At 38.9% G+C, this 26,632-nt stretch overlaps 1 protein-coding gene across 1 annotated transcript in view; it reads right to left on the bottom strand.

Annotated features, from left to right (window-relative positions):
* Positions 1–26,632, bottom strand: part of GRIN3A (glutamate ionotropic receptor NMDA type subunit 3A) — a 171,304-nt gene that overhangs the window by 113,080 nt on the left and 31,592 nt on the right. Inside the window, exon 2 of the mRNA XM_044000739.1 lies at positions 1,642–2,246. Within this exon, the coding sequence (XP_043856674.1) occupies positions 1,642–2,246 (605 nt within the window). The remainder of the gene's footprint in view (positions 1–1,641; positions 2,247–26,632) is intronic.

Here is a 26,632-nt window from a genome sequence, read left to right as displayed (position 1 = left end):
TATGTTTTTCATTGTAAGACAGTAAGTGCCTTACTCAATGTCTTCTGCAAGCCATTGACAGAGTAAGTCAATCCATGCTCTTTCCACTGGGAGACATTTTTCCAATATATGTTATTTTTGACTTATGTAAGCTATAAGTAAACATGATTTGTAGTCAATAAATCAGGGTTTTATTTATATCTTTACTGTGAAAGATAATAATTTGTTGGTTTAAGTCAGACATTCTGCTTTAAATCCAAGTGTCAATGTCTGAAATTATGTGAGGTTCCCTTATAAAATGCAAGATGTGTGAAATTCAATCATACTTGTAGAAATAAAAACATTTTCATTTGCACTTCAATGAAAGAAGATCATTTAACTTGAGAACTAACAAATGATTATTCTCGAAAAGTGAAATAAAAACTACTGGGTACCTACATTTTTGTCCCCTGAGCAAATATTTATGTATTTGATCTTTAACATGTAGAGACATGCTCCAACTCAGTTTTCTTAAAGGAATAGTACAAAATTCCATATATACCCACACTGGTAGTAGGTTCTCATGGGGATGTATAGAGATATCCTATGTACCCTTAAGTATAGGATAGAGGATAGTACAGGTAGAGAATCATCCTTTTAGAGAATGCATATTGGGCCCCTACACTGTCCACTGATCCTGTAAGGAGAATACATTTTTCTTTGCCCTTATTGAAAGTCTTTTCTTCTTTCCTGGCAGCCATGCATAATGTTGCCAGGTATAGGATTCTTCTCCTCTCAAGCCAGTATGATAAAGTAATGATGATAGAGTGCTGCAATTCCAGTCAGGAAAATCTAGGTTTGGATTCTATGTTAGACACTAGTCTCTGACTAGGGACTAGGGACTTACCCTCTTTGAGCCCAAGTTTTCTCATCTGTGGAACCATTTTTTGGAAAGAACCATTTTTGGCCTTTTTTCTTATCTCTGGCACTTAGCAAAGTACCTGCCACATATTAGTTGATTAATAAATGTTTGTTGACTTGACTTAATTTGTTGTAAGGCTCACGTGAGTTAAGGAATCCTGGACCTGTCATTTACTACCTGTGTGACCTTGATCAAATCAGCTAATTTCTCTGAGTTTATTTCCTAATCTGCAAAATGAATAGGGTGGACTGGATGACCGCTCATGTCCCTTCCAGATCCAAAACTCTGATCCTATATATTTAAAGCATTTTATTAGTGCCTTTAAAAATACTGGCAACAGTTACTTATTTATATTTTTCTTAACATTATATTGACACAGCTCCCTTGCCAGGGATGGGGTGGGATAGAGAGAATGGGGAAGAAGAGAAATGAACCAGTGACTTACCAAGGAAAGGAGAAATAAAGTACATTCATTTAATGCCATTTGGGGGCCTACTTTACATTCCTATTTTTACAGTATGATAACCAGTCCCTGAGATATATCTAAGCCATTGTAGTACATACAAGAGATGAAAGATTAGTGGATAATCAATAGGATTAGTCTTGCAGGACTAGAAAACCCCATGTCTGTCTTAGTGTTTAAAGCTACTCACGGATTGAGATGGAGATTTTTTAAATGAGAAGGTGAGGGAATTTCTCTTTGATTCATCATAAGTATTGCCTTATAAAAGAGGTGGCAAAATGGAGAAGTGACTTCCTACCTTGATAAATACTGCCCTGATGTGAGATTGGTGACTCCCTCATCCATGCAGTTCATGGTACTGGGAATGAGTGCAAGTTCTGGCTGGACCATGGTGGCTGTGGCAATGGCCCTTGCTACCAGTTCCATTGCATCCTGCACATAATGTTCAAAGATAGACTGGGTGGTTTTGCCATGAGCAATGAGGCCCAGAGGCAGACCTTCTGTCCTCAATTCCTCCACATTCTGGGAATCCCCAAGAACCCAGTGGAGATCCAGGGGCATCCCTCCAAACTGAGTGGTGATTTCAAAAATCCTCCGAATGCTTTCCATGTCACAGCCAAACAACACCATGGTGGGTGTGGTGTCCTTAATGCTCTCAAGCTGGACTTGCAAGAAGTTCAGTAGATCTTGCCTCGAGGAGAGGTTGGCTGTGATATTGATAATGGATCCCAGGTGGAACTTGGCACTCTGCTGGATGAGGAAGAGGAAGTCTGTGATGTTCCAATCTTCCTGGCATAGCAGCAAGCTGAAATTGTACCAGTTGTTCATGGTCAGGATTGAGACAGTGACATCAGCATCAGAACTTAATGAATTTTCTAAACTCAGCTGTAGGTGAAGGGGATTCTGTATTTAAAAATATGAAAAAGAAGAATTAGAAAGCTTCAGTGGCTTCCTGCAGCCTACTGAATCATGTCCAAACTCCCTAGCCTGGCATTCAAAGTCCTTGACAATCTGACTCCATCCTACTTCTCCAGCCTTATTTCCCACTAGCCAATCTGGATTATTTGTCATCCCCCCAATACATCCTACACTCACCTACCTTCATGTCTGCTCACCTCAGAAACCCTTCATATCCTCTCTGCCTGTTGACAAATCAACACACATTTTAAAAGCACCTACTATGTGCCAGGCACTAAGCAAAACTCTTGGGTTACAAAAACAAAAATGAAATGGTCCCTTCCCTCAAGGACATCCTGTTGATTCTTCCAGGACCAGCTCAAATGCTATTACTTTCCCCTTGAAGCTTTCTCTGATCCTCTCAGCCAAAAGTGATACATCCATCTCTCTCATCTGACCCCCTAACATTTTTTATTGCTTTTATGCACATTAGCTCTGGATGAAATTTCTGTACACGTGTAACCATCCTGAGTAGATTGTGAGACCTAAAGCCTCCACTTTATCTATATTTCCTCTGGTACTTAGCACAGTGCTGGATGTAGCATGGTGTAGTGGTAAGAGCTTTTCTTTACATATTACATGTAATTCATTCAACCATATTGTAAGTTATATTTGATCACCACAGTTGATTTTTCGATATATGTTATATATTTCTGAGCAGATTTTAAGCCCCATGAGTGCAGTGTTTTGGTATTTGTATTCCCTAGTGCCTAGCTTAATGCCTGCCACATGGTAGGCACTTAATAGTGGCACAGCTAATGTTGGTGGATTTGAATGACTAGATTGAAATCTGCCTTTGACACAGTAGCTTTTTGATCATGGGTGAGTCTCTTAGTCTTTCTTAGCTTTGGTTTCCTCCTCTGTAATATAGGAATAGTTATATCTGCAATACTTACCACACTGGGTTGTGTGGATCACATGAAATAACACATGTAAAATGTTTGACAAAATTTAAAGTGCTATATATAGGTGAGCTATTACTATTGTTGTATATAGTAGGCATCTAATAAATGCAGAATAAATGAATCATGGAAGGAAACTATAGGGGCAAAAGCCTCAATGGTGATTTTTTTTCCTTTGTTGAGGCAATTGGGGTTAAGTGACTTGCCCAGGGTCACACAGCTAGTAAGTGTTAAGTGTCCGAGGTCAGATTTGAACTCAGGTCCTCCTGAATCCAGGGCCAGTGCTCTGTCCACTGCACCACCTAGCTGCCCCCTCAATGGTGATTTTTCATTCCCTCTCTCCCTTTATTCCCCACCAGATTTAAATAGGTCTCATGAGTGGTATTAAATACAACAAAACTCATCCCTTCCTCATATCTTGTTGAGTAAATGGAAATTGTGCATGCACATAGTAAAGGATGGAATTCTAACCATTGCTTCACTTTCACACCAAAAAGACCCCTCCACTGTCACATCATGTGATTTAATTTTAGTGCTCTGTGTTGGGTCATGCCCCATGAACTAGGAATTCAGTGAAGAATCCAAAGCGCTCCCTTCTCCCCATAAACAGCATTAGCCAAAGGTACCATCATAAAAAAAGCTTATTTACAAGCAACCCATTTGCAGTATGTAATTGGCAATTAAATGAAATCCTACTCTTTTCCAAGGACAGATTTATGATCAGCCCATGATATAAATCTATAGGGTGGGATAAGAAAAGCAAGCAATTATACATGTTCCACATTGGGGGGTAATCTCTTCCTTCTTAGAGAATGGGGAATCTTTTGCACAAGAGAATTCAATGGGAGTAAACATCTTAAATGGATCAGTGGATTCCCGCTGTACAGATATCATAAAATCAACAAAATGCATGTAGACTCACTTTCTCAACAGGTCTCCCCTAGGGCCTGCCTGTTTGGTACAGTTGGTGGTATTTGCATGCTGAGCAGAATTAATATAAGCTGAAAGGGGGTGATCCCAGCTCAGGGAGGTATTTCTATTTGTCGAACTCCTGTCTCCCTTTTAGAAGACCCCTCTCTTCCTTCCTAATGTTCTAATGTTTCTCTCTCTCTGTGTCTCTGTCATTCACACACACACACACACACACACACACACACACACACACACAGCAGTTTTGGCTCTCAGCTTGTCATCAAACCAACTGTGGTGAGGAGATACCTCGGTGACAGCCTCAGAAGAGACAGCTCAGGATACTACAAGGCTACTGCTGAGGCATCCCCTCCCCTGACTAGGCCAGAGACTTCACCGGGTGTGCATAATTTCTCAGGGAGGAAACCTGCCATCTTGGTAGCCTCCTAGCTTAATTCTTTTTTTTTGCCAGCTAGTTCTTACACCCCAAGAAAAAAAGTTCTATAAAAATGTGAAGTAACAAATTAAAAAATGAATTGGTTGCTGAGATCTCACCATATCTAATTGTATCCAAACCCAAAAATATTCTTTTACTGAGACCATTTTCTGATCTGTTCCTACATGCATACCCCCTCCTCATCTACCCCAATGCCTTGTTCAGAGATGTAATCAAATCAACATAGCCATCACTTCTGGGGAGAGCCTGTCAGTCAGCTGCCAGACTGACAGACTCAGTGTCTCTTTCCCAATCAAAACAAGGGAAGGCCCTTGGTCATCACTCATATATTTTTATTATCTTGCCCAATTAGAATGTAAACTCCATGAAGGCAGGGGAAGTCTCAATTTGTCTGTCTCCCTGGCACTTCACATAATAAGTACTGAATAAAAGCCTTTAAATTCATTTGTTTATTTATTTTCATGTCTCCTTAATTTCAGCATCCAGTTCTATTAAATGACTAGTCTAAATTCACACAGGTAGGTAGGAAGTAACAGAGGTGGGATATGAGCCCAGATCCTCGGATAGCCATTACCATTTCCACTGTACCCTGTTGCCTCTACTAGTGGCCAAGAATCAGTTCAAGATCTTGGGGCAGCTAGGTGGTGCAGTGGATAAAGCAGTGGCCCTGGATTCAGGAGGACCTGAGTTCAAATCCAGCCTCAGACACTTGACACTTGCTGTGTGACTCTGGGTAAGTCACCTGACCCTCATTGCCCCACAAAAGACAAACAAACAAACAAACAAACAAAGGAATCAGTTCAAGATCTCTCTGCAGTGGAGGCTGCCCCAGAAGGCTTCCCCTTATAGTTTAAAATTCTCAGTAATAGCCTTCTCCTGCATTATGAAATCATAAACTCTCAGATTTGGAAAGGACTTTGGAGGCCAACTACTTCAAGAATTTTCAAATTTGCTGCCCTGTAGGCAGCCTACAAAACTCTGAAGTGTGGCCCAAACTAGATTAGAAAATAACTAGGCAGGGGCAGCTAGATGGCGCAGTGGATAGAGCACTGGCCTTGGATTCAGGAGGACCTGAGTTCAAATCCGGCCTCAGACACTTAATACTTACTAGCTGTGTGACCCTGGGCAAGTCACTTAACCCCAATTGCCTCACCAAAAAAAAAAAAAAAAAGAAAATAACTAGGACATGTTTAACAAAATAAATAAAAATGCAGTGCAATGTAGGTGACATTGAGTTGTGTTTTTGAAGTCGATATACATGCATAGGGATCCATTTCTATTTAAGTCAGATGCCACTTAATCTAGTTCAATCCCTATCAGATACAGGAATCTCTCATATAACACACCCAATATGTAAGCTTCCAGTCTTTGTTTGAATTGACTTCCAACTTTCTTGTGTGGATCTCATACCGCCCCATAGAGATATCTCTAGAACTCCAAAACACAATTGCTGATCTGTCCTATGTGGGAGTCTCCCTATGTATAAGCTGGTATCTCCTTATTGGTCCCAAACCCTAGAGCAGTTAAGCTTCTTAATAGGTAGTCCTTGGATGAAGATTTGGTCTTAGTGGCTTTGTTCTGCCTGGTCTTCCCAGTAAACAAAAATGGCGGCAGGTGCTCTTTGTCTATCTTCTCCAAAAAGTTTTGGCAGGGAGGTATTCATCCCTATTATCTCTCTCCCTACAAAGCAGTTTCCAAACATAAACATTGCATTTACTCAGTGGTCCACAGCAGGACCAGGGCAAGAGTGATTTACCTCCCTGGGAAAAGTATCAAGCATGTACATTTCCATGAGTCCAAGCTCTGCAACTTACTGCTTATGTGTCTTTAGAGGAGTCATCGAATTTTCTGAAGCCCCAGTCTCCTCATCTGTAAAATGAGCTCCTTGGAATAAATGATCTCTAGGGCGTCTTCCTGCACAAAATCCTATGATTAATATGTGTGCCCTTCAGGGATGTAGGGAACAGTGCTCAGGAACATAGGGAAGTGTTCTTTGTTAGTTCTTTACAATTTTTTTTTTCAACTAAAAAGGCCCCTTTAAAAATTTCCTTTAAAACATCACTCATCTCTCCCTGCTCCCTGCTCCTTGTTTACACTATTCAGTTGTTGAGTAATCCCTTTTCTCATATATACTTCACAAAAACTTCAACTTTACATTATATCTTTCTTTTTGTAAGGTAGAGCACAGATGTTATCTAACTGCTTGCTACATGATAATTCAAAAAGCTTTGTCCTGAGGGATACATTTTTATAAGAGTAAACTATACCAGGAATTTGTCAAATTTGATGGTGGGTACATTTTAATGGAGCCAAAAGGGGGCTACTGTAATTGCCCAATCTTCAATTTATTGCTCTGGACTCCCTGAATAGTTCTGCTGGAGGGATTGTTTTGTGGACTGGGAAGAGTGCGGCTGTTAATGAAATTGTTTAATCCAGAAAGTTTAAAGCAAGTCAAAGGAGGAAACTGGGAAGGAGGCACAATCTAAGATGCTGACTCTAACAGTCTTTGCAAAATAAGAAAGGCCAATAAAGATTAAAAGGCTAAGAATTAGTGAAGGTAGCTGCATGCATAATTTTCTCTCTGGAGTACACTGGGGTTATTTCCAATTAATGGTTATGAATCCAAATGGGCTAATTAGTGAGGAGATCTAGTCCTAACATAGGTTCATAGCATTTATCCTTGGACTTGATCATGTCAGTGACCCACTCTAAGAACTCTTGACAGCCCCCTCCAATTTCTACATTGTAGTGAAAGCAAAAGGTCTATAGCGGGGAGGAGCTTTCAGTATGTGGATCAACCAAGTCTTTGAGCTTACTAGAGGAAACAGTGGGGAAAAAGTTATAGGGAATGCCTTGTCTGTAGTATGACCATTGTTATGGCAGTATTGGATGAGGAGGGGCTTCTCCCCATAGCCCTGCTGGATCAGGTCTATTGGAAAGGCAACTAAGTGGCACAGTGGATAGACTGCTGGACCCAGAGTCAGGAAGACCTGAGTTTAAATCCAGCCTTAGACGCTTAGTAGCTGTGTGACCCTGGGCCAGTTACTTAGTCTCTGTTTACCTCAGTCTCCTCATCTGTAAAATGTTGACACTAATAGCACCTACCTTCTAGGGGTATTGGGAGGATCAAATGAGATAATAATTGTAAAGCATTTAGTACAGTGCCTGGCACATAGCAAGTGCTGTATAAATATTAGTTGTTGTTACTGCCGTTGTTAAGGAAAGAAAACCCAAGATAGGTCTCAGATTCCACCAAAAATACTGCCTCCAGTCTGGGATTGTTTCTCCTAACATCCTTATACCACATGCTCATGTGCAGGCATATATATATATATATGTATGTATATATATTATTTTTATTATTATAGGATTTCTATGCTATAAACCTTATTTGGAAAAACTCAATATAATGATAGCTTTTTATTTTTGTATTAACTTCACTTCCCAAGATATCCTCCCCTCCTCCCCACTCAGAAAGCTATCCCTTATAGCAAAAAAAGAAACAATTAAACAAAACAAATCAAACCATCAAGAGAGTCCAATACTTTATGCAATATTCCACACCGTATACTGCTAACTTAATTTTAATTTGAATTATTTATTTATATAAGTTTTTGCAGGGCAGTGAGAGTTAAGTGACTTGCCCAGGGTCACACGGCTAGTAAGTATCAGTGTCTGAGGTCACATTTCAACTCAGCTCCTCCTGAATCCCGGGCCAGTGCTTTATCCACTGTGCTACCTAGCTGCCCCCATATTACTCCTCTCCTCTCCTCTCCTCTCAACTCAGGGCCTCCTGAATCCAGGGCTGGTGCTTTATCCATTGCACTACCTAGCTGCCCCCCTTCACTTGTTTTACCTGAAAGACTCAACATGTCCAAAACAGAACTCATATTTCTCCTCAAACCCACTTACTCTCAAACTTTTCTATTATTGCCAAGAGCTTCACCACCCTTTCAGTCACTCAGGTTCCAAGCCTCAGTGTTATTTTCAATTCCTAACTCTTGCTCACCTCAGATATCTTACCATGTATATCCCCTCCACATCTCTCATCTATATCTCCTTCTCTCCATTCATAGTACCATCACCCTTATCCTCTCAATTATTATAATAGTTCTTCCATTAATCTCCCTGCCTCAAGTCTCCCCACCCCAATACATCCTTCATACAGCATAGGTCTGACCACGTCACCCCCCCTCCCTGCACTGACTCAAGTCATTTCCATTTACTCCAGGACTAAACATATTTTGGGTCTCTGTTCCTTTATATTAGCTTTATATTGGAATGCTTTTCTATCTCAAGCTTTTTAGAATGCTTGGCTTCCTTCATGACTCATCCCAAGCATCATCTTCTACAGAATGTCTTTCCCTGTCTTCCCAGCTGCTAGCATCTTCCTCTCTAAATTCACCTTCCATCCACTCAGTAAACAACTTGTATATATACACACTTATGTTGTTTGTGCCACCAGAAAGTAAACTCCCAGGGGACAGGGATTTTTCTTGCTTTTTCTTTGTATCCCTAGAACTTAGTACAGTGCCTGTCATATAGTGAACCTTCAATAAAAACTTGTTGATTGACTGGAGGATAACAAAAAAGGGCAAATGAAACTAACATATTGGGAACATCACTAGGTCCTGCGTTATAACCTGGATTTGAGTCCTGGCTCTGCTGTTGTGTAATTTGTTTCTTTCCTGAAGGAATCAGGTCCTTCCTTTGTAAAATGAAGAGAACTAGACTAGATGATCTTCCAGGTCTGTTCCTTCTCTGAATTCCAAGATCCTATACCACAATGGAGGTATTAAGGGATGGTATGAGTGGAGGTGAAGATGGGCAGGGATGTAGAAATGATGGCTAATGAATAAGAGTAGGAGGAACTTGGACTAACCAGATGTGCTGCTATAACCTGAGACTAGAGTGGATAGAGTTCTGGGCCTGAAGTCTCAAAGACCTGAGTTCAAATTCAGCCCCAGATACATTAAAAAATTTATGTATTTTTAATTTATGGAATAAAAAGAGCAATTCTAGAACATAGTATAATAAAAATGATGATTGCACATGAAACTAAATTTTTATGTACAACTTGCTATTCCTTTTACATATATAATAAAATTATCATATAAATTTCTTTTTTCCCTTTTTCTTCCCTCCCCCACCCCCAAACTCACTATATTGTGCAACTCCAATAAGATTTCCTCACAATATTCAGCTTGAGAAATACTGCTTTCTTGCCACATTTATACTCCCATTTCTAGCTCAGATCTACTTCAATTGTCTTCTCTCTTTTGCAACAAAATTTACTGAAAACAATATTGCTATTGTTGACAGGAGAGATCTTTGAATCCTGCCTCTGTCACTTGCTAGTATCATGACCATGGGCAGGTCACTTAACCACTCAAAGTCTCAGTTTCTTCTTCTGTAAAATGGGTTTAATGATACCAATAGTATCTACTTCATAGGGTTTTTGTGAGGATCAAATAAAATCCCGTACCTTGCAAATCTTTTCTAGGTCATGTGATGAACAAATTAAAGGACTAGGAATTTTCTCTGAATTCCTCAATCTCTTAAACTTCTAAACATCAGGAATTATGCACCCAAGAAAGATAAAAGAACTTCAATTGCCTCCTTGATTTGGGACACCTGGAATCCAAAAGATGGTACACACACACACACACACACACACACACACACACACACACACACACACACACCCATGAACTAACAATAGCACTGGGCTCATTCAGCATCTCTCCCCCATGCTCCATGCTATCAGCAGGGAGGCTGCTCTAGCTAACCCATGGAATCCTAAAACAAGAGACAACCCCACATCTGGGTCTCTCTTTGCTCTTTCTAGTCCTGGCTGTAGGCTGGGCCACGACAGATAGCCAGTGCAGAGCTCCAGACTTCAGAAGTGAGGCCACACAGCCAGCAAATAATCTCTGTAGGAGAGGCAGGGCAGAGGGAAAGGGGCCGCATACATATCTGGGCTGGAAATAGATATCAGTCCCCTCCTTTCTTTCCTTCCTCCCACAGCTTCATAGATCCAAACTACAAAAATCAACCCATAGCATCAGCATAGAAGCATGTGCTATGCCAGGGGACTGAGGAACAGAGGGAGCAAGACAAGACATTGTGACAGGACAAAGTATGTGGGGGTGGATATGCAGCATTCCACTAAGCCGGAGGGAAAGTACTCAGTATCCAGCTGGGGCCTGTTCTGGCCAGTGAAATGTCACATGGGTCAGAGACCTAGGCTGGAGAACCATAAATTGGCTAGTATGGGAGGAGGCTGAGATGCTTTGAGATTCAGTCCCTAAGGAAGCCACTATCAGAGAGAAGGGAGTCAGAGAGTCAGAAAAAGACTGAAGTTACCAAAGATGACAGGAAGAAGAAAACTCAAAGATCTTGAACAAAAGCAGATAAATCAACAGGGAAAACATTAATAGCGGAAAGAAATATGTTCTCCAAGTATGGGTTCAGGTATCTATGAATAAATATTGCAAAACAAAGGAAAATGACCCAAATTCCACAGGGTAGAATTTGAAAAGAACATAGAACCACTGCATACTGTTTCTCAGTGGCTTAAAAGAGAAATGAGAATTATGAGGAAAGACTTTATGTCCTATGCAGCAAAAAGGATGAGCAAAATAGAAAAACTTGAATCTGCAATGGCAAGTCTCACCAAAGATACAAAAGAGAAAACAATACATTGAGAAAGCAGGAAGAACAATCTAAAAGAAGAGAAGCAAAACCCCCCTAACATTAGAAGAAAATATACTCTATGCAAGCACTAAATGCAAGTTAGTTAATGTGTGAGATGGAGATAAGATTGCAATGATTCAAAAACAGAAACATTTCTTTGGATGGAAACTTTGATTCCGCCTCAAAAAAAAAGTTTGATTCCAACTCAAATTCCATCAGAACAGAAGAGTCCAAAGGAAAAATGAAGACTCAAACTAACATAATTTATTAAGAATTTATTTAGCACCTACTGTATACCCAGCAGATTACTATAGGAGATGTATGGATAACAAAAGACTCAGTCTCTCAATTTTAGAAGCTGGTAGTGTAGTAGGGAAGGCAAGACTTTCACACATGTAGCAGGTGAAGAACAGCATAAGGAAACATATCAATTAAGGACCAGAATAAGTGGTCTAGGAAATAAATACAGAGAAGAATTAATTCCATATGGGCTGGAATAGTGGGGGTAAAGGTTCATGAATGAGTTGGGGCTTGAATAAAAGTTAAATAAAAGGAAGGCATTCTGGGAGTGAAAGCAGCATGAGCATAAGTGCAGAGATGGGAACAAACCTGTTGTGCTTATCTGAGAGCAAGCAGACTTTATTGGTTGAAGTGGAGACTTTCTGTTGGGGAATACAGGGTATTAAGTCTGGATATTTTGGGTCCAGATAATAAATGAAAAACAAAATGAAAAATTTAGATTTTTTTTTGTTTTTTAAGTAATGGGACTGCAAAATAAGATCTTGAATAGGGGATGATATCATAAAATAATATTCCCGCTAGATAAATCTGATAGTGGTTAGATGGATGATATTTCAGTTAGATAAATAGGATGGATGTGAATGGAGAGAAACTATTGACAGGGAACCTACTTAGGAAGTGATTGCAATAATTCAGATAGGAGATGATAAGTAGTGATAACAGCAATGGACAAGGAAGGAAAAAGGATTGAGGAAAGATATTTCAAAGTTTAAAACAAAAGGACTAGCTGAATAGATATGAGAACAGCTAGGTGACATGGTAGCTGGAGTGTTTGACTTGGCACTGGGAAGAGCTGAATTCAAATCCTGTCTCAGATACTTGACTGGGTGATTGGGCAAATCACTTAAAAACTTTGAATCTTAGTCTCTTTATCTGTAAATGAGGGAGTTGGACTCCCTCTAAGGTGCTCTTCTGTCCCCTTTAGTTTGAAATCCATGCTTCTTTGAGAACATGAGTCAAAGTCTGGGAGACTTTGGGAATAAGAAAAACTTGCATATCTCTCTCTCTCTCTCTCTCTCTCTCTCTCTCTCTCCTCTTTTCTTTCTTTCTCTTTCTGTCTCTCTCTCCTAAGAAATTCATGAATTCCAACCCTTAGATGTACAGACAGAAATTGCAGAGAGAAGTGAGAAGAGAGAATGCTGTTGTCCTTTTGATGGTGTCAATTTCTCTCTCACATCTTAGTAATTATATACAATTTTGAAACATCTCCCTTTTTCTTTTCATCTTTTCACCTTCTCATTGTTTTTTCTTTTTCTTCTTGTCCCTCTTCTTCCTCCTCCCAAAAGTCAAAAGTAAGGGATAGTCTTTTAATGGGAACGAATTATGACAATTTTCCTCATCCTGACGTCAAGCTCTTATACCCTGATAAATGATGAGATTAGAACTCTTTAGCTGCTTCATAAGGATATGAAGTATTCTTCACATTCAAGTCTTTACAGACAAGATTTAAGGCTAACTTTGCCCAAACCTGTCACACAAGGGCAGAAAAATTCTTTCTCTGAGAAGGCTCACTAAATCAGCACTATTGAGTCAATAAAAGGCTCCAATGGAGAAGGAGATGAGGAGGCTTTATGTCCTCCTCATGCTGAATAGGGTAGTGAAATTAGGCTAATTAGATTGTTTGAGCACTTAGATAGCACCAGATAAATAGATAAACAAATAAATTTGGTCCCAGAGAGCTACCCAGGGGTGAGATGTGGTCCCTGCTAATGAATAAAGATGTGCCCACTGCAATCACACTCAATCTTTAAACACAGCTCTATTGGGAAATCCCAGATGTTTAAGTCAATCCCTTTGCTGACTTTAAGGGCAAGTTATTATTAAGCTATTTTGCATGTTTGTCCATGTAATAAAGACTCATTTGGGGTGTCTGGGAATTATTTTCAAGTTTTCTTGGATTTTAATAAGTAAGAAATGAACAAAAACCCTTACCCAACTAGGTCTCCAACGGAACACTCACAAGTCTTTTTTATTTTATTGTATTTTATTTTTGCCAATTGGGTTTATTATAGCAGTCTATTTCAGTTGTTGACATCAGGAATTCATTTTTGGAGTAATAGCTTATACTCATGTTGACTTTTCCTAAGGTTTGCTAACAAGAATAGAAACTGTCAGAAGATTCATGTGACTATGGAAATAATTAACCCAAATCACACACGGTAGGACTTTTTATAGGTTATATTGGGGAAAAAAAGCATGTGCCTCATTTACTGTGAAGAAATAGAATTGGCAGCAATATATTTATAATTTCATGAATAAATGTGGCAAATTTTCAATTCTGCAAATATTCTTTATTTTTGAGGTTAAAACCCAGCATGTTTTGTGTATGGGACAAACAAGGAGTCAGCCAGTACCTTTGTCAGATAAGGGATGAAGGGACACTGTCACTGACAAACTCAAGAGATATGAGCAAACTGGTATTTTGTTGATTGCATTGTTGCTGGAGAATGGATCCTTTAATGTTGTTCAACATTCATTAAGAGCTTATTGTGTACAGAGCACAGGGCTCAGTTCTGGGAGAAATAGAACCTTTAGATCAACTCCCATAGTCTTTATTTCATCTCATTATGCCCTAACCTTTACTTATACATCTTTTCTCTGAGCATACATGAATAGCTTAGTCTATCCTTTTGCAAGCTATCATCATCTTTCACTTGGACTATGACTGCAATAGCTTTCTAATTGATCTTCCTAACTCAGTGTCTCTCTATCCTAAGCCATCCTCCACAATCTGCCAAATTAGTATTCTTTAAACACAGACCTGACAATGTCATGGTACCACCCTACTCAAAGTTGTTCAGGGGTTTCCTATTGCCTCTCTAGGATAAAATACAATTTCTTTAGTGAGAGAGAATAGAAAGGAGAATGGAATAGAAAAAAGCAAATTCAATTCAAGGAAATAGTGAGGGACTGAATGCTCATAACCAGAAGAAAAACTAGTTAGAAGTGCACTGCTGGTAAAGTACATAGAATTGCTTAGGAAGGTAGGGATGCTAAAATAACAATTTTGATCTGTAGCCAAAAGGTAGAAGAACCAGAAAGAAAAATGTACCCCGCCACCCTTTTTTGTTCTGTGGAAATATAGGGAGAGGAAAGTTAGAATTTAGCCTAGGCATGGAAGCAAAGTAATATGAAATCCAGAGAAGGGATTAAGTGACCAAGTGAGGGATAAGATCTTCCACAGGGTATGTAACCATCAGCTAACTTAAGACACTTGTTGTTTGTCCTTCCTTCTCATAGAAGAACAGTGATATCAAGAAGGTGACTTGGAAGTGAATTTTATTTAAGTGAGGCAGAACTGTGCAGAGTCATCAGCTTCACTCTCTCTTCCAGAATTATCAGAATCCAGTGACAAGATGTAGGTCAAGACAACTGGTGATGGTCTTGGACCAGTGGGAAGCCTTGGCCTTTTTAAGCTAAGGTCTTTGGGGGACTCAGTTTGTCTGAGGCAATGCCCATTCAGTAATTAAAGGCTAGACAAGAACTGAGGCAAAAGATGGCCTAGTTTGCTTTTACAAAAGAATCAGTCTGGGAGGGGAAGACCCTCAGAGTTTTGTGTTCAAGGCAGAGTTGGGAGTGGAGTGAAAGTAGGAACAGTTCTAGCATCCCTATGAAGTCACTTCAGTTGTATAGGCAGAAATGAGTCTCAAGAGATCAAGAAGTCTTTTTAACAATCTGTCCTAACAGCAGAAGGCTGTGATAAGGAAATGAATAAGTGACTTTCCAAACCCCAATAAAAGGGAAGTGTATTCTATATATTTGAAGTTGTTGGATAAGTGACCTCAGGGTGAGGATGGTTTTAACTCAATGTTAAAGTTTACATGCCCTATTTTCAAGTGCTGTGTGGACTCATTCTACTTTAAAACCACAAAGAATAAGTCATTTTCTGAATGCTAAGGATTTTCAAAGAAAAGTAAATCCTTCTACTTTTGACAGAGGTTTTGCCCAGATTAAATATTTTGGAGGTCATATGATTGTATATTTAACACTAAGCAAATGATTTATAAGATGAGGAGAATTTATTCAAATATATTCAAACTAAAGTTATAAAAGTTCTCAGTGAAAAACTTGCATACTATCTCAAAAAATGGGGATGTTTCTAATTAAACTGTCTGGTATACCAGCCAAAATTCCTATAGAAATGTGATTACTTTGTTTCAATTCAGCTTGGAGCTATTACTAAAAGATGACTTGTGTCACATTCTAATTTCTTTCATTGTACTAAGAATTAAAACTCAGCTAAATGTTGATTATTTTTCATTTCTAAACCCACCCTTGACCTGATACCAGTGTTGACATAAACTATTTAAAAAGAATTCCATCAGGCAATTTTATTGGTACATGAGGTTTTTTTAAAATTTAAGTAATTGTCCACTTAATATATTATCAAACAATGTTTCCTTTATGTACAGACTGGTATTTATATGTCATCAGTCAGGGGGCAGCTAGGTGGCACAGTGGATAAAGCACTGGCCCTGGATTCAGGAGGACCTGAGTTCAAATGTGACCTCAGACATTTGACACTTATTAGCTGTGTGTCCCTGAGCAAGTCACTTAACCCTCATTGCCCCACCAAAAAAAAAAAAAAGGAAAAAGATATGTCATCAGTCCTTGGACATGATACAGGAATTTTGCATAACTGAGATCCCAGAAGCATTTAGTCTAGTTGTTGGCACACAGTAAAATCTTAATAAACGCTTATTGTTTTGACTGACAAGTATAAGACACAGAAACATGCTACTGGGTGACTAAGTTGTCGATCACCAATCAAGCCAACCAGCAACAGTTGTAATTAGCGTTGATCTATTTGACTGGCCTGATACTGATTAATAGTGGTTATTCAATATACAATGAAAGAGTCTCCTCCTCCTCTGTTATCCTCTATTATCCTCCATCCTCTATTAATTCTATATAAGAATAATATCTGGTGCATAAACCTGAGAAGGTAAAGCATTCTCATCTTCCATTTGTTTGACAGGAATGCCTACTGAGCATGCTCTAAGTGAAAGTGGTAAGAGGGTGTTACATGGGGAAAACTGGAACTTCAGCAGACTGACTGAATGCTCACGCTGGTGCTTAATATCTCCCTTAAAAAAGAGGCATTAGAGGCAGCTAGGTGGTATAATGGATGGAGGGCTACACCTGGAGTGGGGAAGATCTGAGTTCAAATGTAACCTCAGACACCTTTTAGCCATGTAACCTGCACAAGTCACTTAATCTTTGTCTGCCTCAGTTTCCTCAACTGTGAAATGGGCATAATAATAGCACCTATTTCACAAGATTGCATTTGTAAAGTGCTTAACAACATGGTAGGTGTTTAATAAATGTTTGTGCCTTTCACAAGCTTGTTCTTAACTGGAAGTCATGGGATAACTTTCATCAGGGACTCAAGACTATGTGTAGCAATGTCAGACAGATAAAGCTCAAAGCTTTTTTGGATGAAATTCTTGACTGGCTGCAGGGGTCTAAGCTAGTCCCCTCTTCTGAATGCCTTAGTGAACATTAGATACTCACTTCAAATTGTTGTCCTGTTGTCCTGTAAAGAAACTCTTCCTACCGGAACCTCACTTAAACCTGATATCCTTAAAATAACTTCCAGAACTTTTCCACCACAACTGGATCTTATTGAGAATGTTCCCTCCCACATCTGACACCTATTACTTTTTTCTTAAACTCATTTTTAGGTTGCATCATTTTGCTACCTGAAGCCCAACTTTGAGTGTGTTTCTTCCTGACACGGCTCCCTCCCTCTTTCATTGGGTGAGTTTCTTGTATTCTTGAAAATGAACTTCTGTCTGTTTATATTGCCATGAAGTGTGTGTGGGTGTCCTGCTTTTGTTTGCCTTGCTTATTGAATTTCATAATAATAAAGCTCCTTTTTGTATCAGCTTCCTGAGTACCAATTTCCTGGAAATTCCTCAACCCAGATCTTTGCTTTAACCTGAGTCATGAGGCCAAATAAAACTGTAAGTCAGTCTAAACATATAACTTCTAATAATAGAAATGAACCTTTTGTTGAGCTACATTCATTACTTTCTTCTCGAGATGAATGCAAGTCCTTTAAATAACAGAAATAGGATTTGTCTGCCCTTGGTAACACTTGCTAAATTTTCATTCTGAGTTCTTTATTCCCAAACTTGTAACTACTGATGAGGATTAGAATTTGCAGCAATGAATTTTCTCTCACTTGAACTTCTAGACTTTAATATATAAACACTAGATGCTTAATCCATGTTTATTGTTGGACAGACTATAAAGATGATATGGTGTTGTTGATGTGAGTACTCCCTCCAATAGTGAGGGTAACAATCCCCCGATGATTTAGAAGATGGCTCCTGTGACTGAAAATTATATCACTCCGAGGTCAAACTGGTGACAAGTCTCCTCATGCTTAGCAGGGTTGCTCCTTAGATGACAGAAATAGAGTTTGCCACTAGATCAATCATTGATGCTTTTTTCCATCTTGGTAAGACTTATTATATGTTCCTTCCCAATTTCATTGATTTCTGAAACCCCAATGTTGCATTCAGAGAGGACCTTAGTGGACTGTTCAACTATATCTGTTTAATGTCTTGTACCTTTTAAGTTTTTTGTTTGGTTATTCACCTTCAAAGAGAGAACATATAATAGAAATGCCGTATTAAGCTCTTAGATTTTTTGCAGAGGGGTTTTTTTTTTGGTTTAGACATGTATTTTCATTCTCCTAGGGAACTCCTGAAGGAGAAACTCTACTACAGATTGGCCACTGTTCTGAAATTTATAATTTCTGATATTTTTCTGGGACAATGGGGAATTAAATGACTCCCCCAGAATCATGCCACCAGTAAGTATGACATAGGGAGAGGGGGACTTAAATTCAGGGCTTCCAGACCCTAGACCATCCCAGCCCTTTCTCCTTTATGTCATGCGATCACTCCTCTTGTATATTCAGTGATAGAAAATGCTTCACTCCCTTCACTTAGCTGAGCCCTGACACCAGTAGCTAAGAAAAATAAATGAATTCATGACAGTATATGATGAGTATGTCTATTTTCAAGGTTAACCAATTCTGAATAATATGAACTGTGATGATTAGAGCCATTAGTGCACATGAATAAATGAAAAAGTGTTTGAATTTCTGCAAGTACATATTTCATTTTTACAGCAGAGATCTAAGCTCAGTAAAGACATAGGTTCAGTGAATGCTCATTTTCTAACACCTTTAATCACCTCAAAAGTCATTCAGTGAAAAAAATGAGCCAAATAGAAGCATAAACAGGGCTCTGATTCATGAATTTATTTGTTCATTGTTCTTCTCTACTGAAATGGATTATGCAGTTATAGCACATTTCAGGAACTTTGAAATATCAGTACCAGCATTCTTGATTAGTCAAAAATATTGTTTTAAGTCAAATGCACTGAATTCTGTGGTTCCTCAGCTAACTTGCCTATTCTGTAGCAGACCATCATTATACATGCCTTTGCTTTGGTCACCATCTTTCTGACAAGACAGATACCTTTCCAAAATTATTATTATTTTTTCATATCTTGACAGGTTACAGTGAATGCATTAATTTTTCTTAGGGGTTAGATAGAAGGAAGTCCCAAAATCATGAGCACTGTTTTTAGGTCAGAACAGGTAGCCTAGACCCAAAGGGAATAAAAGAAGGGATCCTAAGAGATCTTATTGTCTCTAGACAAAGGAGGTTCCATGATTAGCCTTTATAATATATGATTGAACATCTCAAAATCCTAAATTCATGCCATTCACAGTATTGTCTAACCCTTCTTGAAGGAAACAGGAAATGGACTCTTTTTGGTCTGGGAAAGAAGTCCAAGATTTCATATGTTGTTATTATTTTTCTGTTGTGTCTGACTCTCCATGACCCCATTTGGAGTTTTCTTGGCAAATACTATAGAGTGGTTCACATTTTCCTTCTCTAGTTCATTTTACAGATGAAGAACTGAGGCAAACAGGGATAAGTGACCTGCTCAGGGTCACATGGCTAGTAAGGATCCAAGGCTGGATTTGAATTCATGAAGATGTCTTCCTAATTCCAAGTCTGGTGCCCTTTCCACTGTGCTACGTCTATTCAGATTTCACATCTTTCTTGTCAACTAGGGACAATAAGAGTTCATATACTGATGATCTCAAACACATCATATGAATAGTGCTTTCTCAGATATCCAGTCACCATAGAGGGAGAAGAAATAATAATAAGAAGCAGTGTAAATGTTATTTGTAACTTTTAAAAAAGTAATTTCTATAAACTTTCTTGTGTTTCAAGTAGTCATTCATACATGCCTTACTATAAAATCTGAATACCATCAAACAACAAAGATTTTCAATGATTAGGAAAAAGGACAATTGAACACTGACAACAATACTCTTGCTAAGAATACTTCATATTTGGTAACTGTCAAAGTATTCTTATGCAAGATTTCACTCATTAGGGCACTGATGGTAATGTAAAAATAAATCAAAATTAGAGGGCAGAGCCAGAAACACAATTATTTCATGATTTAATGAATTTGATAGATGAAGATTCATTTGTGTATTTTTTTGTATACAAAGGATAAATGTGGGAGCGTTTGCTCATATTACAAAAGTATGCTTTTGGGAGAGGGGCAGGGCAATGAGGGTTAAGTAACTTGCCCAGGGTCACATGGCTAGTAAGTGTCAAGTGTCTGAGGTCGGATTTGAACTCAGGTCCACTTGAATCCAGGGCCAGTGCTTTATCCACTGTGCCACCTAACTGCCCCCTAGTATGTTTTTCTTTATAAAAGATTCATGGTTGAATTTCTTTAATCAGCAAGATCTTGTGATGAAAACAAGAAAGACTCTAATGTCTCTTTGCATGCAATTCTGGAAGAGTTCAGAAGACCCTTTAAACTCTAAATCTGTGTTCCTAAGAATGTATCCATGGCATAAAATGAGGCTTTCTCTGTGTAAATGAGGTTTACTTGATAAAGATTATGGAATCTTAGTGACCAAACACAGATTACCTTAATGTTACCAAAGGAGATGGCAAGGGATCACAGATGTTTATACCTGTATCTCCTCATTGGGGCCCCATAGTCACTATTCTCTGTTTCAGACTCTCCTCTCTCTAAAACACAAGTAAACATAACAAATTCTTTTTTGTTGCATATATAATAACAAAGGGAAATTATCGATTATCTAATGTTTTATTTTTGGCTTAATCTTTTTTTGTCATTTGTGCCATTTCATGAATTTCAATATTTTATGTTATATTTTGAATTAAAGATTGGAGAAGGAAGGGAATTTGGAGGTCATGTAGGCCTGCTCCTGAATTTTTAAAATAAACATTTTTATTTAAAGTAAAAATAAAAGAATTAGGTGGGAAGCAGCAGTACAGAACTAGAAACAATGGGTCCGAATTTTGGAGAGCAGATCAGTTGTTGTAAAGAAAATAACATACATTATAGTAACATGACAAAATGGGATGTTTTGGAAAGCAATAGGTTCCCAATCACTAAAGGTCTTCCAAAAAAGCTAAAATATAACTTGTTTGGTTTTTTAATTTAATGCTGCATTGAAAAACCATAGAGAGTTTCCATACATAAATCAAAACATGCAGAAAATAGGACTGTGTATGAAATGATGAATTCTATCTCATACCAGTTGCTCCAAGTATATAATTCTATACTTTCATTTTAAAAATTCTGCTTGTCATGCTATTTGATCTTCCCTTGAGTGGATTTGAAATATTACAATGACCCCTTAAGACATTACTATTACATTATTACTAACTATACCTCCCATTAACCTTCCTTTCTTCTAAATGAAAAACACAAATGGGGGAAGGGAGGGGGGAAAATTGTAACAATAAAAATTAATCCACACTATGGCCACATCTAAAAATGCTCCTTTTTCCATCTGGTGTCCATCCCTTCTGTCTGAAGAAGGGTAACATTTTTAGCTACTTCTGATTTTTAAGATAAGAAAAATGAGGTGAAAAGAATTTAAATAGGGGCAGCTAGGTGGCACAGTGGATAAAGCACCAGTTCTGGATTCAGGAGGACCTGAGTTCAAATTCGGCCTCAGATACTTGACACTTACTAGCCATGTGACCCTGGGCAAGTCACTTAACTCTCATTGTCCCACAAAAAAAAGAAAAAAAGAAAAAAAAAGAAAAGAATTTAAATAATTTCTGAAGGTCACATAGGTAGTAAAGAGAAAAAGGTGGATTCTTATCTGGGCCCTATGAAAGAACATCTTATAACACAGGGACATTTCTTTCTTCTTTTGGATCCCCTTTTCACTTCAGTGGTCATCTAGGTGGCACAGTGGATTGAGTGCCAGGCCTGGAGTCAGGAAGACTCCTCTTTATGAGTGCAAATCTGGTCTAAGACATTTGCTAGCTGTATGACTCTGGGTAAGTAACATAATGCCATTTGCCTCAGTTCTTCATTCTGTAAAATGAGCTAGAGAAGGAAATGGCAAACCACTCCAGTACCTTGTTAAGAAAATCCCAAATGGGATCACCAAGAGTTTGATACAATGGAAATAATGTCTGAACAACAAAACAACAAACCACTCTAGTACCCTCCCCATAAGCAATGCCATTTAGTTTATCTTTTGTCCAAATGCTGGTGCAATTGATAGAGCAAAAGTACAGATCAAACAGATTTTGAAATAGCCCTGAAAACTTGCATGTAGGTTTCAAGGAGATCTGGACTAAGGTACTTTAAGAATGGATGAAGGAAAAGGAGGCTAATACAGAAAGAGTGCTAAGAATATGACATCTTGCACAGGTTTGAAAATTTGTGCTAAATGCCATTTGTTTCCTGTGGAATCATGGTTCAATAGTACTTCCAACAAAACCCAAAGGCATGCCAAGGCTAGAAGACAGAAAGATAAAAGCGAAATCCTTTCAGATGGACATTTCCCATCCTAAAAAGTGTGGGAGATATGAATATATTAATTGCCTCAGAAGAACTCAGACAGAGATGAATATGCTTCCAAGTGTATAGGTTGTATTCATACCTTTGTCCTTATCCACTTATTTATATAAGACTCCTAAAGGACCAGTAGGTGAAAATAACTGTGACTTATGGAAGGAAGGGATTTTGGAATGAGGAGGAACTTGAAAAAAAGCTAGGGATCTGTTGCCTTAGCTGAAGAAGCTCAGTGGCCCTTCAGCTGAAGAGAACTGGGTGCTCTCCATCCCCGCCACTGACTGAGGGTAAAATAAAGACTGCAGATGCCTGTGGAAAAGTGGGCCCAAGAGACAAGTTGATCAATCTATCCTGAAGAGACACCAAACCCTGAGTACAGTACATGGAGTTGAGGGTACGAGGAAAGGTTTTATGTAGAAGATAGGTTCCAAACGGTATTCTTTTTTTTGGTGAGGCAATTGGGGTTAAGTGACTTGCCCAGGGTCACACAGCTAGTAAGTGTCAAGTGGCTGAGGTCAGACTTGAACTCAGGTCTTCCTGAATCCAGGGTTGGTGCTCTATCCACTGCTCCACCTAACCGCCCCCCCCAAACTGTATTCTAAAGGAAGAGAGATCCTATGAGGTGGAGGAAAGGACAGAACGCACTGCAGACATGGGGATAGCCAGTGCAAAGATGGATTGGTAGTCTTCTCTTGTGGGGACCTCTGTCTTTGTGTGGAACTGGCAGGATCTGGAATTCATTACTGAATACTTCATTACCAGGAGGCAGAAGCACATGATGAGAATTTGATGATGCCAGTTCCTAGGCTTCTGCATGAACTTCTAACCTTAGAGACTCAACTCCTTTTTGTAACCACTTAAAAGGCAAAATTCAAGGGAGAAGTGAAACTTGACAAAGATAACATAATTCTATGATTTGATTCATCTTCTACTATCTCTAGTTAAACTTCATTCTTTTGAGGAAGGATGCTGGAAACTGAGTTGATCTTCAAGGGGTTTAAAAAGCCTTGAAATAATGACTAAAGGTACCTTTTCTAGCAAATCACTTTTTTTCCTGACAATGCCAAATAACTATAATATTTTTCTTTAACCTGCAGCCCAGAACTACAATTTTGGGTTTGCATTGCTTGAATTGAATCTTAGGGGCTTTTTTTTGGCTTGTGACCCTCCCAGGGAACATTGGAATATAGTTCATGGCTAAGTCTCTACAACAATGGAAAGGGGAGTTTAGTTCTTATAGAAGTATCCAGGTTATTAATCCACTGAATATGGGACAGACTTCATTTCAACCAAAAGAAAATGTAAAAAGTGTGGGCTCATATTTGAACATAGAAATAAGTCAGGACCATTTTTCTTCCTTCTCTACTAAAAAAACCTAATTCCCCTCAAGGTTGTAAATTTAAAGCATTATTTGGGGGTAGGACTGTGGATTGCTAGAGAGCCCAGTCCCTTTCCACTCCACTCCACTCCCCTATCTGAATAAATCAGATAGCTCACAGTTCCATTGGAGCTGAAAGTCCAGGTTTGCCCCTCCACATCTATGACTCTATCTTGATGCCCTTTGGTTCTGAGTCCTGCTTAATTTGGAAAGTCCTCTTCATGGGCTAAATTTGGGGTTGTTCAGGAACTTCTCTGCTTCCAGGATGCCCAGTCCTAGAATTTCTCTGAGTATCCAGGAGCTCCTCTATGAATCCACCATTTCTTGATTCCTCTGTAGCCACATACTTCCTCCTCTCCTGGGGCCACATGCTTCTGTGTAGGAGCCTCAAGGATATATTCTTCCCCTCTGGGAAACCAAGTTCATATCTCTGTTATTCCTTTAATTTCTGACTTTTTCATATCTCATGATTTTATAGGCCAAGGTGTATGAATTGGATACTTTTTGATAGAGTATCTTGAGAGGGAAGGGTCAAGAGAGAGGTGAGATATAGACTTTTAAATGGGGGACAAGTGCCCTGAGACCACAGACCTATAGGAGAGGCCCATCCCAATCCACTTCCTTGACTTCTAGTGTCTGAATCCCTACACTGATGAGAGTTAGCTCCCTTATGGTGAAATCATTCTCTCTCTTGGTTTGATTTGATATCTCATCTCACTCTTAGCTGAAGATAACATTTACTTTTCTGTAATCTTTGGTATATTCTAACCTGTATAACTTTCTCAATCAGTATGTTGAATTATTTGATGATAAGATTTACTAGCTTTTAGGGATGGTCTTTCATATTACCAGTATTTCATCTTACCAGTGGGAAGGGGCTGAGTTCGTCAGTGTAAACTAAGAGCTAACTGCCCTCTTGAAGGAGCAATCAAGAAAAGTGTCTTTGATTCTGAACCTCTCAATTTACTCTCTAGACTACCAATATTTTTTTTCCGGGGATATAGGGGTCAAGTGACTTGCCCAGGGTTACACAGCTAGTAAATGTCAAGTGTCTGAGGCTGGATTTGAACTCAGGTACTCCTGAATCCAGGGCTGGTGCTTTATCCACTATACCACCTACCTGCCCTAGACTACCAATATTTGAGGTGTGGTAGATAGTTATGATTCTAGACCAATGCCTTTCTTGGAGAGGAGAGGAGAGATTGCCTAGCCAAGGAAGTTCAGGATCTTCATTCAGACCTTCTCTCAGGTAGGTTGCCAGTGGTGCCAGAAGAAGCTTCATCCTATTCTACACAAATGTGGGCCAGATCCTACATCTTATCTATCTAGGTTACATGAAAATAGAGTGTCTTGATATATTTAGACAGCAGCCACACACACACACACACACACACACACACACACACATGTTACATGGATAAGGAGTGGGAAGCTGGAGAGCTGTTGGAGAGTAGCCAGTGGGCTACATATGGTTAAGATTAAGGTTGTCTTTGTGTTCCCATCTGGCTGTAGGTAGGACCATTTCTCCTTTTCTCTTTTATCCTCAAACCCTTGCTTCCTTCCTTTCTCTTGTGTGCATACCATCTAATACTTCATAAATTGGGCAACTTCTCCTGTAGTGATGTGTAGGCTAGGTTACCTTTTTTAAGAGCCAGAGTGACCATTTTGGGGAGACATTTGAAAAAGAAAACATCTCTCTCTCGCTCTCTCTCATATGTATGAATGTGTTTGTATGTGTATACCTGTGCATTTAAGCATAACTATGCACACATATTCAGCTAGGTGGCACAATGATTAGAGCAGTGGACTTGGAGTCAGGAAGACCTGAGTTCAAAGCCTGCTTCAGACACTTAATAGCTATGTAACCCTGGGCAAGTCACTTAAGCTCTCTAAGCCTCATTTTCCTCATTTATAAAAGGAGGCTGATAATAGTACCTATCTCACAGGGTTAAAAAGAATGAAAATGCTTTGCAAAACTTAAATCTCCATATAAAATCTGTCCCCATCAATGAGGAGAGAATCCAATACCAATGGCTTTAGGATTCAGGATACACCCACATGCACATAAATGTATGCATATATATGTACCTATATGCATATACATGTATGTATGTATATGTGTCTATACATATAGGGAGAGAGGTAACATTTTATATCCTTTTAAATTTTAAGTGTGTCTTTTTAATGCCTAACTAGTAAAGTTGATGTTAATGGGATTTCCACATCAGCAATCCTTTGTGAGAGCCCAGACCTCCTTTAACCAGGTGGCCCTTGCACTTATATCCATATCCAGCACATATTCCCACAATACCCCTCTAGGTTCGTACCTGCCTTGGTACTTGCCAAGTGTTTGGCTAAACTTGACCACTGTGGGTGTGGAAAGCCTAGGGCCTAAGCAGTAAAAAAATAACAAAATAAGTCCTCCCCTGATAAAAAATGAACTTAAAAATGTTAACCAATCAACAAAATTATTAAAAAATGTTAAATCTCCCATTTAGCCCTCTCCCAACCCCCAAAATACACAAGAGAAGTACTCAGGGTTATTAGATAGTCAATCAGGTTCCTTATTCTATTCCTACAATCCATAGACATGCCAGATGAGTGACTACTTCAGAGAAAGCCCACTTGAAATCCATTGGTTTATAGGATCAGATGACCTGGCTTCTTGGTTTGTAATATTCATCCTGACTGATATCTTTCCCCCCCATACTTAGAAGTGAAATTCATAATCTTCAGTAAAATAAAAAGAAGAGAGAAGTTGTTTTTCACAACAGTAAGCAATCCTGGT

Source organism: Dromiciops gliroides, chromosome 1, assembly GCF_019393635.1.
Source record: "Dromiciops gliroides isolate mDroGli1 chromosome 1, mDroGli1.pri, whole genome shotgun sequence".
Lineage (NCBI taxonomy): Eukaryota > Metazoa > Chordata > Mammalia > Microbiotheria > Microbiotheriidae > Dromiciops > Dromiciops gliroides.
The sequence above is the reverse complement of the archived record's forward strand: the minus strand, read 5'-3'. Positions and strand labels throughout refer to the sequence as shown.